The sequence below is a fragment of the Mustela nigripes genome, chromosome 7, assembly GCF_022355385.1.
Source record: "Mustela nigripes isolate SB6536 chromosome 7, MUSNIG.SB6536, whole genome shotgun sequence".
NCBI lineage: Eukaryota > Metazoa > Chordata > Mammalia > Carnivora > Mustelidae > Mustela > Mustela nigripes.
The window spans coordinates 7908470-7927214 of record NC_081563.1 but is presented as its reverse complement, the minus strand read 5'-3'; the positions used below and the strand labels follow the sequence as shown (position 1 = coordinate 7927214).

The 18745-nt window shown below is 51.7% G+C and overlaps 1 protein-coding gene across 3 annotated transcripts; it reads left to right on the top strand.

Moving 5' to 3' along the window:
- Window positions 1-9578: 9578 nt before the first annotated feature.
- On the top strand, window positions 9579-18313 carry NTSR2 (neurotensin receptor 2). Of its 3 annotated transcripts, none has more exons than XM_059407533.1 (4): window positions 9579-10221; window positions 14747-14903; window positions 16677-16767; window positions 17776-18313. In XM_059407533.1, the coding sequence occupies exons 1-4, from the start codon at window positions 9598-9600 to the stop codon at window positions 17942-17944; spliced, it is 1041 nt and encodes a 346-aa protein (XP_059263516.1). In that variant the 5' UTR covers window positions 9579-9597; the 3' UTR covers window positions 17945-18313. The 3 variants fall into 3 exon arrangements, with proteins under 3 accessions (XP_059263516.1, XP_059263515.1, XP_059263517.1); XM_059407532.1 differs by having other exon boundaries at window positions 14654-14903; XM_059407534.1 differs by lacking the exon at window positions 16677-16767 and having other exon boundaries at window positions 14654-14903; window positions 17776-17902.
- The last annotated feature ends 432 nt before the right edge of the window (window positions 18314-18745 follow it).

Genomic DNA, 18745 nt, shown 5'->3' with positions numbered 1-18745 from the left:
ACAGTAACAAGCCGGGGGGCGGGGGGGCGGAGACCAGGGGTCTCCATCATGGATGTGGGAGAGCATTATGGGGGAGCAGCGAAGCTCTCGCAGAAGACGGGGCTGCTCTGGGTGAGAGAGACGTTCCAGGAATGGCAACAAGACAAGGCTGTCTTAATCTCCAACTACCCCCACACCTAGTCTATTTAATCCGAGTGTGGGAGCTTTTGGTCTACACAGCACTCCTTGAGAGTGGCCCCGGTCCTGTCCTCAGCCTGTCCATGGGGAGAGGGTCAGCAACCAGCCTCAGGTAACTCTTCTGTCGGCATCTGTCCACTCCTGGATGGAAAATACTCGCTCAAGGGGCCACTGGCAAATGGTGGCTGAGTCAGGAGCAGAAGCCGAGCCCCGTTTCCTGGTCGAGCACCCCCACTGCACTTCAGCCTGAGCACCCACAGTAAGTTCCCAGCAGGACTGTTGCCCCTGGAGGGGAAGGAACCACCCTGAGGATGTACGTGCCCAGAGTGACAGGGACAGGTGCTTCGGGGAACCAGCAGCCTCATGGATGCCACACCCATAACTCTATTTCCCTCGGAGGCAGAAAGCCCCAGCTCGCTCTGCTTCCAAGGCATGTGGAAACGTCCAGCACAACCCCAGCCTGTGCCGCTAAGGATAAGAAGCAGAGCGTCATGGCCAGATACCACTGGTTGGGGATGGGGAGGTTCACACATTATCCTCATGGCAACCAAATCCCCAGTCCTCTGGAAGAAACAGCAAGTCATGAATTCTAAGTGAAGACACAGCCCAGTGCCTCCTTCCACTTGGGGTTATCTGAGCACCACCTGCTCCTGCGTAGAGGCTTAAACTTCTGAACTGAAGCCCTGGCATCTAGTGTGAGCTCCAAGAGGGCAGGACGGCACCATCTCTGGCTTTGGAGGCCGGTGGAGGCCTACAGCACACACATAACACAGCTCCACGTCACCAAATGACTGCACAAGGGCAGGTCACATCAACACTCGGGGCCTCTCCTTGCCCACATGCACTCCGAAGACAGCATGAGTGTCCAGCTCTCTGCCTGGCAGGCAGGAAGGCCTCAAAACACCCTGCACCCCTGCCTTGATGATCGAAGCAATCACTGTTCATTTTCCATCCAAGGCAGAGAAAAAAAAAATCCTTTAAATTCTTGAGTAAATTCTAAAACCTCCTCTATAAATGTGGTCTCCACGTCACAGGAGCCCCTGGGGAACAGCTGGCCGCACCTCTTATTTGGAGAAATGTGATTGCCTCAATCCTAAGTGAGTGCCTCTGGGCACAGCCGGTCCCCACAGCCCCACCAGCACTCCCAGCGGGGGTTGCAGTGCCAGCATGCCAAGCCCTGGCACTTACCCACGACCAAGGTGAATCCGGGGAGCTCTTGCCCCGCGGGGGCTCCCAGGTAGACTCGCCACGATCCTGCTCCTCCATGGCCTGGCCTGCAGGATGCCGGCTGTCTCCTCACCCAGCTCCGGAGATCAGTGACCCAACGCAGCAGCTGATTTCAGCCTCTCTCAGGAGGCTGGGGGGGGGGGGGGGGGCGCAGACGGAGCCCAGAGCAGGCGGCTTCCCTTTACAGCCAGGAGCAGGGCCAAGTCACAAGGTTCAGGAAAAGAGCAGAGTGTTGAATTGCAAATCCTCTCCCACCTGGGGACTGGCTAGCAAACCACCAGACACCTCCTGTTTCCTGGAGGATGCAGAGATTCCCAGCACACGCCAGTTTGTGTGAACTTGGTGGAACCAGGGTGGGAGCCATGACCCCTGCTGGAGGCCACCTGTGCGCCCTATCCATTCTCTCCTCCCTGGTTCCAGTTAGATGGATTAACTTCCCTAGGGCACACAGCTCTGAAGGGCAGAGGTGGGTGGCGGGGGAGGGGGAGCTGAGAGCAGCAGGCGTGGGAGGGACCAGCTCCCGGGCGTCCGCCATGGGGGAAGCAGCCGGTTCACATTCCCCTCCACCCTGGTTCCCACCACCGCCCCAGGGATCCTTTCTCTAGGTTCCTCCAATCCCGCTTCTGTGAGTTGCCTGGACACACCTGGGGGAGTCAGAAAGCCTGGGTACCTGGAACCCTCCCCTAGAGGCTACCGCTGTCCCCTCTCTCCCACGCAGCAGCAGCAGGCACAGCAACAGCTCACCTGTTTCGAATACCCCCCAAGCGGAGTACTCCAACCCGGTTCTGCTATACGTCCACACCCACCCTATAAGGTTACAGACGTCACAGGGGAACTTGAAGAATGGCCTTGGGTCACAAAGCAGGAAGTGGCAAAGCAGGACCAGGCCGACTTCAAATACAGTCCTGGAAACCTCCCAGGAGCCCTGGATTCATGGGGATGGGCTGGGCTCACGTGAGCCCCGGGCTCCAAGGGACCTACCTGCCGCAGGGTGCGAGGGCGGGCTGTAATGGGGGCCGTTCCTGAGCAAGACAGGGGTGGAGGGTGCGCCGCAGAGACAGGTGCAGGGGCTCTGACCTAGTTTGACCAGGACCCCGAGATCCCACCCAGAGGGAGAGGGTGGCCCCCAAGAGCACAGCGGGGTAAAAGAAGGGGCTTTAGAATAACGACAACTCAGGTTCCTTGACTCGGCTCTTACCAGAGAGGGCCTCCCCCTCCAGGCTCTGCTCGTGTCCTCGTGTCCCTGCAACGGGTGACGGGTGACCCTGACACTGAGGCCAACCACCTCCTGATGTCTCCCAGCCCTCAGGCTGATGTCTCCCAGCCCCGCTTCTGCAACCCCCCGCCAGGCCGTGCCTTCTCTGCTTTCACGCTTCCCGGCTCCTTCTCCTTCCCTCGGGAGAGGACCTGACCCGACAGAGCCCACCGGGGCTGGTGGGGAGAGTGAGGTTCAGAACATAGGACAGGTGTGTCCTATCTAATGCCAGGGGTGAAAGCGCCCCTCCCTTTATGGGTTCTGGGGGCAGTGGCTTCCCTGGGGGCTGCCTCTGGGGAGCTGCAGGACAGGATTCAATCCCAGGCTTCCTGCATCCGGGGCCCTGTGGTCCTGGCCCCCCTGCTGCCCCTGGCCCTGCTCACCCGGAGAAGCACAGAGAGTGCTGCCAAGGGAGCAAAGTGCACAACTTCAGGGCCAGGATCCCCCCGCCCCACACCGACCCCCTCCCATAGTCTGAACGCCCAGAGTGTCTGTCGTTAGCTATAGGGGAGAAAATAGCACTTTGAGCCACTTCTCCTGAGCTGGGTCACCACCACTCTTACTATTTTTAATTCATGCTGTCGAGATATTTTAAGAACCTCATGACCAACAAAGGATAAGACTGTGAGTAATTATACCTGGTCATGTTTAGCATTTAGCCAGAAATCTGCGAAGGGACAGGACTGCACAGACAGGAGCTACTCTGAACACGGCAGGTCTGTGTCACAACGTTGGTTAGAAGGACGCAGCCCTGCGGACACTCCGGGAGGAAGGAGCCAGGGCGGGGTCCTGGGAGCTCCGAGCTCATGCCCTGGCTGCTGGCAGTGCTGCTCCGAGGCCGGAGTTCCGGCTGACATGTGTCTTGTTGCAAAGTCAGGCTGTTGAGAGCCAGCACTGGTCTGGCCAGTTCACCTAGAAGCGGGGACGTGAGCGCTGACAGGGCGCCCAGAAGCCACGGGTGACGCATAGACCTCACAGCCTGAGTCACACAGACCTGGGCTCTGGCTCTCACCCTCCCCTGAGCAGCAGTTGTGTCTCAAGGCAATTCCCTCAGCCCCTAAGGGCCTTTGTTTCCTTATCTGGGAAACAGGGACAAAAATAGAGCCTCTCCTCTTTGGGTTGTTGTGGGGACACTTGAGGCCCTGTGCAGAGTGTTTGACACAATGCCTACCTGGGGTGGGTTGGACTCTCAAAAAGAAGCAGCAACTATCAATCCTCACAATAACTTTGATGTAGGCATTAATAGCCCCATTTTACAGATGAAGAAACTGAGCCTGTGTCTCTTGAGGACTCCTGTCAGCTCCTGACTCTCCATCAGTGCCGCAAGGGGCCATGGCCAGGACCAGCTGAATTTCCCCTGAGACACCTCCCCGGCCGTGTGCCCCCAGCTGTGAAGAATCCCCCGGCTGCCAGGCCAGAGTCGGCGAGGGCACTCGCTGACCCCCCAAGAACACTGGATCTTCCCATTCCCGTTCTCCCTTAGCTCACGCCCTGCCCTCTTCCTGGAACACCCTTCCCATTCTCTCCTCCTTTTCAAATCTGTCTACTCTCTGGGCCCACGTCAGCCCTCCTTCCTCCAGGGAGCCCAGATCTGGGCACCCCATCATGAGTCTTCCATCCTTTGGCATTTAAGGGAAAGGATGAGGTCAAAGCGGACATTCCTGAGCCCCTTCCATGGGCCTCGTGTCTGCTCACACATGCCTTCTCTAATCTTCAAGGTTTGCTCTTTCCCAGAAGAGGAGACAAGCTCAGGGAGGGTCCCGTGGCCAGGAGGAAGTGGAGAAAGTCCCCTCCTCCAACACGCAGAGCGTGACAGGGAGGGGGCTTACCTGTGAGTCTGCCTCACGTCACCCCAGCCACGGTGGGGACCCCTGCGGACAGAACTTTCTCCTCTTGGCTCCTCTTCGACTACACTTTGGCAAGGACAAAGCCTGGGGAAAAAGTCACATCAGGTGGGTTGTTTTTTTTTTTTTTTTCATTAATAAACTTAATTTTTCTAGAGTAGTTTAGGTTGATCTGCAAATTTGATCTGAAAGTACAGAGAGTTCTCATATACTGTGTTCCCATATAGACACACCTTCTCCACGATCATTGTCCCGGCACCTGATCAGCACAATTCTTAGAGCTGGTGAACCTACACGGACATCACTGTCACCCCAAGTCCACTGTTGACATGAGGGTTCATTACTGGTGTGATGTGGTCTGTGGTTTCTACCTCTTCAGGAGCACACAGAGTGTTTCACTGCCCTAAAAATCCTCTGGACCCCACCTGTTCATCCCTCCTGCCCTCCGTGTCTTTCCCTGGTCTGAGAGCTCCTCTCTTTCTAGCGCTGACTGCTATTCCGTCGTCTGGAAGGACCACAGCCTGTTCATCCATTCCTCTATGGAAGAATGTCTGAGTTGCTCCCAAGTTTGGGCACTTCTGACTACAGCTGCTACCATCCTCGGTATGCACGTAAGGTTTGTGTGTAGGCATAAGTTTCCAACCCCTTTGGGTAAAGACCAAGGAGCATAATTTTTGGATTATATGGTAAGAGTATGTTCAGCTTTGTAAGAAACCACCAAACTGTCTTCCAAAGTGGCTGCACCATTCTGCATCCCCCAGTAGTGCACGAACATTCCTGCTGCTCCCAGCCTCGTCAGCCTGGGGCACTGTCAGGGTTCCAGACGTTCGCCGTCCTATCAGAGATGTCGTGGTACCTCGTGGTGGTTGTAATTTGCATCTCTCTGATTCCTTAGGATGCGGAGCATCTTCTCCTATGTTTGCTTGTGTGTCTTCTTTGCTGAGGTGTCTGCAAAGGTCTTTGGCCCATTTTTTAACTGAGTTGTTGGTTTTCTTACAGTTGAGCTTGAAGGGTTCTGTGCATATTTTGGATAAGAGTCCTTTATCATATACATACGCTAGATCCATCAAGGTCCCAGGAGAAAACAGACAGGACGCTTGAGCTGAGTCCTTATGGAAGCCCGTCCAGGAGACTGTTGACAAGATATGGGCAGACCTGAGGAAGACCGCCAGGGGGCAGTGAGAAGACCAGCACCAGCCAGAGGAGGGGCCAAGGCCAGCCCGGGCTCGGGAAAGGAGAAGGGGGCGGGGCCTGAGCCCAGGTGTAGATTGCAGAGGATCACCCCCCAAATCGTCCACATCCTAATCCCCAGAACCTGTGTCTATGTAACACCCTGGAGGTCACATTACATGGCAAAGAGAAATTAAGGTTGCTGGTTGGCTGGGCTTAAAATGGGGATGATTATCTCCAAACAATCACCTGAGTAGTCGCCCCAGACCGTCCTCTAGCTTTGCCACTGCAGAGCTTGGAACACACCTGTCACCACTGCCTGTCACCGAAATCTCTATGCTTGTTGTGTATATGAGGTGGGCCCAATATAATCACAGGGTCTTTAAAAGAAGAAGGGGGAGGCAGGAGAGAGGCAGAAACAGCAGCATAGGAGCGATCTGGCATGACCTTGCTGACTTGGAGAAGGAGGAGACCACAAGTCAATGGCGCCGGCAGCTTGCAGCAACCGGAAGGCAAGGACACAGGTTCCAGAAGGAACACACCCTACCCTGCCAACACCTTGATGGTAGCCCCACCAGACCTGTATTTCTGATCTACTGAACTGCGAGACACTTACTTTGCATCGTCTGAAGCCACCTGACGGCAGACATGGAAGGCGAGCACACAAAGTAGCTGGAGGAGAACCCTGCAGGGGTTTGGGTGGAGGGTGCCAAGGGTGGGGGCCAGTGCATGGTAATCCGGGGGGAACAATACTTTCATCTCTCTCCTTCCCCTTCCTCATTGTCACCATGTGCTGAACCCAAGAGGAAGCCAGAGAACTCAGGGCAGAGCTGAGAAGAATGAAAAACAGATATGGGAATGCATAATGAAAGAGATGTGTGTGTGTGTGTGTGTGTGTGTGTGTGTGTGTGTGTGTACATGCCTGCCTAGCTCTCTCTCTTACCCACACACTCTGTGGTTGCTGTGAAGGTAAACTCTGTTTCTCCGAGTCAGAAAATCACACCGTGACTCAATCCTGGAGTGAGGGAAACAGGCATTAAGTCTTCTTTTTTAAGGTTCAAGTAGCAAATAATCTCTCCAGGTCATCAGTTGGCGCTAGGACCCAAAGCTGCATAGGGACTGGAAGTACTACAGCGAAGTACTACAAACTGAGAGGCTCCAATAACAGAAATTCAGTTGCTCACAGTTCTGGAGGCTGGAAGTGATGAAGGTGCCAACTGATTCGGCTCCTGCTGAGAACTCTCTCCCTGGCGAGCATCTCACCGTGTCCTCAGATGGCGGAGAGAGAGAGGGAGCTCTCTGGTACCACCGCTTGCAAGGACACTAATCCTATGGGAGCAGGGCCCCACCCTTCTGACCTCATTTAACCCTAAATACTTCCTTACTCCTAATACAGTCACACTGGGGCGTAGGCTTCAGCATATGAATTGGGGGTAGGGGGTCATAAAGTAGTACATAGCAGAAGCCCTTTTGATTGTATCTTGCTTATAACAGGCAAGAAATTCAGGAATCTGGGCACATAAAGCAAGCAAAGGGTCTTGGCCTCAGACACCCTAGGTTCTGGCCAGGAAGCCTCGTTAATACTTTACATGATTGACCTGACAGCCCAAAACATCGTCTCTCCATCTCTGGTGTCCCTGGGCTCAGAAGTGCTCACCTTCTGCATACCTGGTGGGTCTCTCTAGCACTGACTGGTTCTGAGTTACTGGCTGCATAGTTCGAGGTGAAATCATTTAGCCTGGCCTGGGGCCCAACGGGAGAGCCAAGATTTTGATTCTAACATTGGCACGGAGGATATCAGGGATCAGAGTCTTCCAAGACAGACCAAAACCAGTCTTAACACAAATGATGTTTTGTTTCTATTCCGAGGCTAAGTTAGGTTCATATGGGGATGGAAGAAGCAAGCTCTAGGCCCAGAGCATCCACACACGGATACACTCTCTGAGGAGAGTTTCAGGTTAGAAGGACCGCAAATGAGATATACAAACAGAGGGCACGTCGGTCACTCTGCTGTGGTTCCCTGGGTGAAGAGAAAAATTGTGAGCACTCTGACATGGCCACAAGGGGAACCCACGGGGGAGTCAACGGGGCTGATTCCTCCTCACTTCCACATTAACTGCATTTTGCAGGCTGCCTCTGACCTGACTGGAGGGTCTCAACCATCAAAGACACCGAGGAAACTCTCCTCTTTCTACATGACAGAGAACGCTTACCTAGAGCGGTCCTAAAATGGCGGCAATACCTCGTTCACCTCCTGGATAGCCCCACCAGTGCCACAAGTGAAAACCCAAGAACCGCTCCCTTTGTCTTTGAGCTTCTCTAACATGTAGGAGTCAAGGTTGGACTCCCATAGAGACAGCCCGGGGACCCCAGTCATGAAGACTCCTGTCTGCTCAGTGCTCTAACACACAGGAGTAAGAGGCTGATGGCTCACTGGAGACATACATAGTGAACGGCAGTGCTGAGGCTCCTAGACACCTCTCCTGATCCTAGACACCTGTCCTGATCCTAGACATCTCTCCTGATCCCAAACCCACTGTCCTCTCCACTGTTCCATTCTAGACCTTGGGAGACGGAGTACTTGGAGAAGTTCTCCGAAGGGAAGCAGGAACTCGTCTTTTTCCAAATCCTACAGGACTTACTGAGTTATACGAAACCCAGTAAAGAGTTAAAAATTTATTAATACACATCTCTTGCTTCAAAGAAAATTTGTCTAAAACTCATGAATGGAATCCTTGTTGTGGACTGAATCATGCCCCCCCCCCCCAAAATCCACTTGTTGCCTCCTTAGCCCACAATGTGACTGTAAGATTATCTATCTGGATGGAAGATTAAACCGTCAGTGGAACATGGCGACTTTGCCGAAGACAAAAAAATCAGGAGACCTGGGTTTGGCTCTAGGAAGTACCAGGGGTCCTAAGTACAAGATAATTAAGGGCCTTTTAACTCTAAAGTTCTGGCATTTACAAGGGTTAAGGAGAGAGACCAATGAAAGGTTTTAAAGCATGTTAACACACTTTACTTCCTCACCCTGCTCCATGGGAACAATATCCTAAAACCCCAGGAAAGTCTGATACCCTAAGGACACATCTATCAGTGACCAGGGAATCCCTGGAGCATGTTCGTGGGGTGCTCAAACAGCCCTTCAGCGAGAAGAGTACCAGCTGCACAGCAGCCAAGTTCGGGCAAGGCCTTGGGCAGCTGTCTCTGGGATTCCACACACACAGCAGCACAGCAGGACCCAGTCAGGTGCAGGGGACCCGAGGGATGCCTCTTTAGGCTGAAGGTTTGGAGCTTTCTCACAGATTGGCTCATTTAATCTTTTTTTTTTTTTTTAAAGATTTTATTTATTTATTTGACAGACAGAGATCACAAGTACGCAGAGAGGCAGGCAGAGAGAGAGAGAGAGAGAGAGAGGGAAGCAGGCTTCCTGCAGAGCAGAGAGCCCGATGCGGGGCTCGATCCCAGGACCCTGAGATCATGACCCTAGCCGAAGGCAGCAGCCCAAACCACTGGGCCACCCAGGCGCCCCATGGCTCATTTAATCTTCACGGAGATTCTGCAGTGTAGGAGATTCTGCAGTGTAGATAATATTTTCTTCAATGCAGAAATGGATTGAGAAGTTAGAAAACTTGCCCAACTTCACACAGCTAGTAAGTCAGGCCCAACCCCTCTGTATCCCTCCCACCCAGCACCCAGTGCTCCCGGGGGGTTGAACTGAACCGAGAGAAATGTAAACGCAGCAACCGGGCTTACACTCTCTGTCCTGTCCCGCCAGGGAGTTTGCTCAGGGGCACCCTCCCGGGGGGCGGGTCCTCCCATTCTGGAGGTTCCAGGAGAGGAGGAGGCGCTCGCTCTGCTCCCTGGGCAGCTCGCCCAGTCTGCGCCCAGTGAGAGGGAGGGAGCGCCGGCCGCGGGAGCGGGATGGAGAGCAGCAGCCCGCGGCCCCCGAGGCCCAGCTCGGGTCCCGCGCTGAGCCTGGACGCCCGGCTGGGCGTGGACACGCGCCTCTGGGCCAAGGTGCTGTTCACCGCGCTCTACTCGCTCATCTTCGCCCTGGGCACGGCGGGCAATGCGCTGTCCGTGCACGTGGTGCTGAAGGGGCGCGCCGGGCCCCCGGGGCGCCTGCGCTACCACGTGCTCAGCCTGGCGCTCTCCGGGCTGCTGCTGCTGCTGGTCAGCGTGCCCATGGAGCTCTACAACTTCGTGTGGTTCCACTACCCCTGGGTGTTCGGCGACCTGGGCTGCCGCGCTTACTACTTCGTGCGCGAGCTGTGCGCCTACACCACCGTGCTGAGCGTAGCCGGCCTGAGCGCCGAGCGCTGCCTGGCTGTGTGCCAGCCCCTGCGCGCCCGCCGCCTGCTGTCCCCGCGTCGGACCCGCCGCCTGCTGTCGCTCATCTGGGCCGTCTCGCTCGGCCTCGCCCTGCCCATGGCAATCATCATGGGGCAGAAGTACGAGGTGGAGACGGCTGGCGGGGAGCCCGAGCCCGCCTCGCGCGTGTGCACCGTGCTGGTGAGCCGCGCCACGCTCCAGGTTTTCATTCAGGTAAGGGGGGGGGAGGCTAACGGGCCTGTGTTTTCACTTCCAATATTCGCGACCGCCCCCCACCCCGGAAATTTGGGTCTCACTGCCCCATTTTAGGAAGGACCGGGACGGGGCTTGGCAAAGATGAGGCACTAAGAGAAGTTCAGATTTGAATTCAAAAAACTAACTCTGAAAGTCTGCGTTCTTCCCAGTGTTACAGGAGTAGTGACCAAACATCACTGGGCAAAATAATTGTGGGGGAGGGGCGACTGTAAAAATATAGATTTCATGACCCATTCCAGCTTTCTACCTTTTTTTATCATCAAAACTAACCATCTTTATTCAGCCTCACTGCAGAAGAGATTTTTGTGGAGATACAAAAGACAGGCCTGAATGTTCAATATTAATGAAGGATTTCAGAAGAAATCCATGTATTAATTGCAGCCTTAACAAGAATTTGGAAAATTTTAAGTTAAACCTGATAGAAAACTTTCCAGTTGGCTTCAGAAGTTGCTGATTATGGTTACTCAGAAGCCGCAAGGTAGAATCCCTAATTTTTAAAAATCCACTTCATATATCAGACATGTTCGTGGGTTGTCAAATTCTTTACCCAAATCTGGACATGATGATAAAATAGACGAGAACAAAAGCAAACACACAGCAGGCAGAACAGTAATGACACTAAGGAAACTCGTCTTGCGGGGACTCCAGACAGCAGTCAGAAGGAGGGGACCCATTGAAATAGTGGGAGCTCACATCGGGCTCTCTGCTCCGTGGGGAGCCTGCTTCCTCCTCTCCCTCTCTGCTTGCCTCTCTGCCTACTTGTGATATCTGTCAAATAAGTAAATAAAATATTTTTAAAAATTTTTAAAAAGTGAAATAGTGGGAGCTGCTCCTCCTAGCACATCAGGTCAACTAGTCATGACCTGAGACCTCATGCGTCCAGTCCACACGTTGTTCCCCCATGCCAGCCCAAGCACATCACCGCCACAGAACCACATATCCAGAGCACCCATCGACCTCTATGCAGATTCTGAGCTGCAGCAGAATGTTCTAGCTGAACAGTCAGAGCCCCACAGCTCCTGCCTAAGGTCTGACTGTGCAGCTCCCTTCTGCACCCTGGTGTGGCCGTGGCAATGAACCAGCAACCACATGCTCAAAAGGCTTGGGAGCCAAGGCCCACCAGTCTTCACAGACTATGCTGGTAGCTTCCAGGCTGCACCTATTTTGGAGTCGGGCTTAGGGCAGGGAGAGAGCCTAGCAAGGTCTGTGCTGTGAATATGCAGCTTGCATAGTTTACTTTATGTGGTGCAAACTGACTAACGCAATAGAAACTGAAATGCACCAGGGGCAAGTTTTTGACATGTGTAACGAATTCCTTCACAGTAACAGTAACAAACGTTGAAGAATATTTATATTCTTATATAATATTAATATTTATAAAATATTTTATTTGAAGAATATTTATATTCTTATATAATATTAATATTTATATTTATAAAATATTTTTATTTAAAGAATATTTATATTCTTATATATTAATATTTATATTTATAAAATATTCTTTATAAATATTTATATTTATAAATAAATTTTTAAAATGTTTAACCTGAGACATACAGTCTATGTTAACACAACAAGGTAACCAAACTCAAATTAGGATTATTTCGGTGCACCTTCTTTTTCAGTGCCTTATCGCTCACGGTCCTTATCTGTGTGCTTTTTGACCACCAAAAAAAAAAAAAAATTGCTCATAGTTATTGAAAGTACAAAAAACTGTATAGTACTTCAAAGCTCCCAAAGATTAATTACTAACTGATGAATATATTTTTTACCTTCGATTTCTGTCTTGACTGGTATTAAAGTTACAATTTGATAATAAGCATGTTGCTGCTGCTAAAACCCCTGCTTGGTTTTGCAACAAACTAAAATGACTGTTACTCAGTGTTTTATTTATCTCTTTGTGCTGCTGATTTGTGGGCACACATAAGAAAAGAGCATGAGCGATAACTCCTTAAAAAGCTACAGCACCCAACCCAGATATTTTCTACCAATTTTAAAGTGTTATTAAGTGTTATTAAACCCTTTAAAATGTTATTAAAATGTTTCAGTGTCTGCCTTCAGCTCAGTCATGATCCCGGAGTCCTGAGATTGAGCCCCGCATTGGGCTCCCTACTCAGCGGAGAACCTGCTTCTCCCTCCCTCTCCCCCTGTTCCTTCTCTCACTCGCACACTCTCTCAAACAAATATTTTTTTTTTAACAGAAAAAAGTAAAAAGAACATAATGTTCAGTTTAGGGGTACCTGGCTGGCTCAGATGATTAAGGGTTGGACTGTCCATTTCAGCTCAGGTCGTGATCCTGGGGTTCTGGGATCAAGCTTCCTGTGGGACCCTATACTCAGCTCAAAAATCTGCTTGAGGATTCTTTCTTTCCCACTCCCCTTCCGTCCCCATCAAAATAAATAAATAGATCTTTATTTTTTTTTAAGATTTTTTTTTATTTATTTATCAGAGAGAGAGGGAGAGAGAGCGAGCACAGGCAGACAGAGTGGCAGGCAGAGGCAGAGGGAGAAGCAGGCTCCCAGCCCAGCAAGGAGCCCGATGTGGGACTCGATCCCAGGATGCTGGAATCATGACCTGAGCCTAAGGCAGCTGCTTAACCAACTGAGCCACCCAGGCATCCCAATAAATAGATCTTTAAAAAATAATAATATCTTAAAGTTTTCAGTTTAAAACAAATTTTTCACACAGAACCAATGAGGAAAAACCCTACAACACATACACTTTGAATTTTTTTTTTTTAAGATTTTGTTCATTTATTTATTTGAGAGAGAGGGAGAGAGCACGAGCATGGGGAAGAACAGAGGGGAAAGAAACTCAGGCAGACTCTGCTCTCTGTGCAGAACCTGACATGGGACCCAATCCCACGACCCCAAGATCATGACCGGAGCTGAAATTGAGAATCAGACCTTCCACCAACTGAACCATCCAGGTGCCCCATAAACCTTGAATTTTAAAAATTAAACATAAAAAAAAACAAGGTATTATATAATAAGCTTGTTTTCCATAAGTCAAAAAATATCAACTAGTAACTATGTTACAAGGCTTGTAACATAAAACATCTGTTCCCCTTACGGCCCCTTCACACTCTGGTTTCTATTCTCTTGTTGAGGGGCAGCTTCTGTTCCCCTTAGCTCTAGCTGCTCTTTGCCTACAGAGTTCTAAAGAACACGCCTGCTTGACTTTGCAGTTTTCTCATTTTATGCAGTGTCTTCTCACTGGAGAGAACGAGCATCCTGCTGTCTGTCACACGGCCACCCTCCCCTCCTCGTCCCGCATCCACACACACTTCTCACCGCTCCTCCAGGGCAATTACGGCAGGGTATAATAAGCGTCGTCTTACGCTCAGTACTTGCGTACTGGAGCTATGCTAACCGTTCTTCACAGATGAAACGTCACGTATTTCCATTATAGTTCCTTCCCCACGTCACGTTTGCTTCCCTGCCACCATCAATGGTCTTTTTTCAATTGGCTTAGTTTCCTGTGATCTATTTCTCATGCATGTTTTACTCCTCTACTAGAAGTATAAATACTATCTCAGTACATCCAGACCCATTCGGGCAACTGTCAGTCGCATCCTCCGGCCGCCCCTGGAGCCCCCGCTCCTGCTCCAATCTAGCTGGATGTGCAGCCGCATCTCCCCTCACTCTGCCCTTCTGCCACGGACCCTATTTTTGGATCCTGGGTATCTCTTTATTGGTTTACAACCTTATTTTGATGGAACACATGCTCTCGTAACCTCCTGTGACCTGAGAAAAGGTCCACAGAAGAAAAAAAAAAGTGCAATTCTGCATGTCTGAAAATGTTCCAGATTATGGCCAGGCAGAGAATTCCTCACAAGTTGTAAAGCATCACTCCACTGTTTTCCAGCTCCCACGGCTGCCTTAAAGAAGTCCAGTGCCATTCTGGTTTCCCACCTTTGTATGCGCTCTGTCTTATCCTTCTGGAAGTTTTCAAGGTCTTCTTTACTCACAGCATGCTCAAAGTCCCAAGAACATGCCTTGATGTGGACTTATTTTCATCCTTGGGCCCTCAGGCAGCCTTTCAATCTGGAAGCTTATGTCCTTCACTCTTAGAAAAATTTTCTTCAATGTGGTTTATTTTTAAAAATTATTTCCTCCCCTTTGTTTTCTCTATTTGCTTTCTGGAACCCACTGTTACTTAGACCATGAGTGTCCTCAACTAATCCCAAATGTTCTTGTTGTCTCTCCTATTTTTTTGTACTTTCCCATCTTTCTGAGAAGCTTCTCAACCTTATCTTGTAGCCCTGCTGTCGTCCCCACCCCACCCCACTCCTGCTGCTGCAGATTCCTGGGCCCTGGGCACAGCCTGATGGCCAGAGCATCACAGAGCCTTGGGGCCACCACCATAAGCCATGGAATTACCTTTACAGGTGAATGTGCTGGTATCCTTCGTGCTCCCCTTGGCATTAACTGCCTTCCTGAACGGGGTCACTGTGAGCCACCTGGTGGCCCTCTGCTCCCAGGTGCCGTCCACGTCTACCCCAGCCAGCCCCACCCCCAGCCACATGGAGCTAACGAGTGAGGCGAGGAGGACGCTCCCCCCGGGGGGCCGGGCCAGCCTGGTGCGACACAAGGACTCCAGCCGTCTCCGCCGTCTCCAGCACAGCGTCCAGGTTCTCAGTTAAGTACTCAGTAACACTGTCCTGAGCGGAGGAACAGGGGCCCCAGGGATGTCTCCCCTAACCCCTGTCCAAGTGACCTTGAGCAAGCTGCTACCTCTCTCCAGGCCTCAATTTTTCTCTACGCCTTAGGGAAATTGTATGATCGCCAACAGGCTTCCAGAAGGTTTGGTGGTATGACTAAAGGCTAGAATGCAAATTCTGTACATGAAACCCCCATCTGCTCCAGGGAGTAACGCATAAAGACAAGCAGATTCCCAGTTGGTTTTCAGGGAATCCAGCCTATGGGTGAATATAAGAAGCAGCTATATTTTTTTTTTAAGATTTTTTTTTATTTATCCATTTGACAGAAATCACAAGTAGAGAGGCAGGCAGAGAGAGAGAGAGAGGGAAGCAGGCTCCCTCTGAGCAGAGACCCCGATGCGGGACTCGATCCCAGGACCCTGAGATCATGACCTGAGCCGAAGGCAGCGGCTTAACCCACTGAGCCACCCAGGCGCCCCAAGAAGCAGCTATATTCAGGGACAGTCTGGGAGTGGAAAACGCAGGCCAGCTGGGTCCCCGGGCTACTTCCCCACCAACTCCTTGCTTTCCTTGATACAACATTGATTGTTGGTTGGTTTTTCTAAGTCTCTAGGTCAACTTGGCCTCTAGGGAAGACATTAAGAGGCACAGGAAACAAGTCTTTCCCAACATCTGCAGTAATGCAGGTGCTCACTAAGGTCTGGGAAGACTGAATGAGATCAGGGTCTGCTCTCTTCAATGTCCCCAGTGTTGTCCGCAGGACAGCAGTGCAAAAGCTAAGTGTCATGTGAGGTGACAAGAATAGAGGCAGCCCATGATGTGCCTGGACTTTCTTCCATAGACAACAGGTAGCACAGAGACTCAATGTCCAAGAATGCACGGAGGTTTGCTTTGGAGATAGGTTTTACTCTGCAGTCTCTGGAGTGTAGGCTATGCTTCTCCAGCTTCCGTGTGTGTGAGAACAGTGTGGAGTGTTATAAAACACAGGCTGCCGGGCCCCAATCCAGAGATTCTGATTCCGTAGCTCTGGGTGGGCCCGAGACTCTGCATTTCTACCAAGCTCCCAGTTGATGTCTATGTCCTGGTCCAGAAGACACACAGGACAACCAAATGGATTTACCAGTCATGGCAGGTGTAGAGGAGGGGATGGATGGGGTAGGAGGTTAGGGACAAAGGGGTGAATTGGGAGACTGCTCTCACAGTCTGGTGGAGGGGAGACAGGAGCCCTTGGGTGGGACAGTAGAGGTGAGGAGGGAGCAATGGAGAGATGCAAGGAAAGAGCTTTTTAGTAGTTTGGATCTGGGGGTAATGGAATGATCAACAGACAATCTGGCTTATGGGTTGAACACTAGACGGATGGTGGAGTACCAGTCAATCCGCAAAAGGAACAGAAGAGGCTTATGACATTTAAGTTCAGTTGTCTCTGCAGTTAGACAATCAGGTGGGAACATCTAGTCCTGGTTTGAGAGTATATTCAGGAGGAGGTTATAGAGGTTATAGAAGTTTCCAGAATCATGTCAGTGTCCAGGTGGGGTTAAAGTGGGTATTCACCCAGACATCAGGGTGCCATCAGGTTTGGCTGCAGATCCAGATAAGGATGTGTCCGATAGCCACAAAGTTCCCTCCCAACCCCTGGATTCCGGGAACAAGTTCCAGTGAAATGCTGTGGTCAGCTCGGCATCTTCCTGGAGATGGCGTAACTGGGAACGTTTGCTCTCTGTCGCTCTGTCCTTCCCCACCTGTTCTGCAGGAGCCATTGTGGGTGTGTATGTCGTCTGCTGGATGCCGTACCACGTCCGCAGGCTCATATACTGCTATGTTTCCGATGACGGGTGGACTGGGTAGGTGCAGCAAAGGGACCCAAGCGTGTAGGGAAGGGCCACTGGGCTGGGCCTGGGACTTTCTATGCTCTCCACAGGGATTCCCAGTTGCTGGATCTTTTGGAACTCTGGCCTCCACTCTAGCGGGTCCTGCCCAGTCTGTGCCCCCAAACCCTCTGAGCTGGGGGTGCGGAACAGGGCATTTTCTAGCAACTTCACTGAACTTATATGGTCATGTGAGGGAGAGGTCTTAATGGTGATCAAGGCTTTGGGCATCCTGACCACAGGATGGAGCGGCCCACAAGTGGGGGGAACGGGGGGAAGACCTTGCTACTGCTAAGGGAGGGCAGGAGGCCTCAGAGCCTCCCTGAGTCCATGAGCTAAAGGGCCCCTTAGACAGAGACAGACCATATATGTCTTTTGGGTCCCAACTGGAAAAGAGGAGAGAATCTACTGTCTTCCTTTGGGATATCTTCCTTTGGGATATCACTATGCCCCTGATCCTAAGTGGAAAGCAAACATCCAGGAAAAGAGAGATCCATGTAGCCTCCAAGGAAATGGCTGTGCCAACAGAAGCTGCATCCTCAAGAGCTTCTACCTCCCCTTACACACAGATGCACATGCAAAGCCCTTCCCACGGCTGAGAATCCTGGTAGCGAAGTGTGTGGCTTTTCAGAAAGGCGTTCACTTCTTAGGGAAGCCACATCTCCTGGACCTCACCCAACAGCAGGAGGCCCTCAGCATCTCCGTGGGCTCAGCAGTGGCCCCTGAGAGTCGGCACGTGCCCTTTTCACTGTGCAGGGGGCCAGGAGCTACATGGGGAACAGGGACTTGGAGGCCAGGTGGAGCGCACCTGCCAAGGGCAGCTGTTGACGGACCATTTATCGAATTCTGCCACACCTCCTGGTAGCAGAAAACGGGCCTTCCTCACCTGCCCTTCGGAGGGGAGACAGCTTCTCCGGAAGAAAGGGGTGGGCGCGGTGAGGAGGTGCAGGTCTTCTAACACGCCCTCCCGGGTTTCTCTTCCAGGGCACTCTACAGTTTCTATCACTATTTCTACCTGGTGACAAACACACTTTTCTACGTTAGCTCAGCGGTGACCCCTGTCCTGTACAACGTCGTGTCCTCCTCCTTCAGAAAACTCTTCCTGAAAGCCCTCGGCTCCCTGTGTCGAGAGAACCACCACATGGAACCGTGACCCCTCGGAGCCCCAGGGACCCTCTGAATGGACCCAGCTCTGGGCTCCGGGGATCCCCCAGACACGCCCACCCGGATGAAACAGAAGACTGAACGGAGCAAACAGTGACTGACAGCTCGGTCACCTAGCCCTCTGACGAGTGATGTTCTCACAAGTAACTCAGGCTCTGTAGTCAGATGCACTCACCTGGACCCCTGGCCCCACCACTTACCAGCTGTGTGTCTGCAGGCGAGTCGCTTCCACGCTGAGCCTTGGTCTTCCCATCTGTGTGATGGAGATGAACAGTACCCAGCTCTTAGAGTTGTTCGAAGATTAAAGTGCTTAGCACGGTGCCTAGTGCATAATAAATAATAAACGTTGGCTGGCATACGTTTGTCATTGTTGTGTTATTATTGCTGTTTCTTGCTCTCCTGGAAGTCAGCCACATTCTCCTGTAGCTACGTGCTCATCGGGTTAGGCTCAGATGTCCTAAGAATTTCCACCAATGACAGGATAGTGTTCCAGAAGCTTACCATACTGTCACATCCCATGAGCTGTAGTAACAACCTTCTCCAGTCTGCCCAGTAGGACTCCATGAGCTGTGGGAGGCCCTGGGGCCACCCACTCCCCTCCCCTGGCCTCTGGCTGGAGAGATTGCCTGATGCCAGGCATGCAGGGCCAGGAGCAGGGGGCGGGCGTGGGCAGAGGACAGTTGTGTGACCGACCCAGAAGTGGCAGGGTGTCAAACTACTATTTATTATGGAGATCCTAGATACTCGCTCATGACCACTGCCATCTTCTACATGGGGAAAACAAAAGTAA

Excerpts from the sequence above, each read along its gene's own strand:
- NTSR2 (XM_059407532.1), top strand. The coding sequence starts at position 9,598 with ATGGAGAGCAGCAGCCCGCGGCCCCCGAGGCCCAGCTCGGGTCCCGCG. Across the intron at positions 10,222-14,653 it reads CGCTCCAGGTTTTCATTCAG|GTGAATGTGCTGGTATCCTT; the intron begins GTAAGGGGGGGG and ends TTACCTTTACAG. Across the intron at positions 14,904-16,676 it reads GCACAGCGTCCAGGTTCTCA|GAGCCATTGTGGGTGTGTAT; the intron begins GTTAAGTACTCA and ends CCTGTTCTGCAG.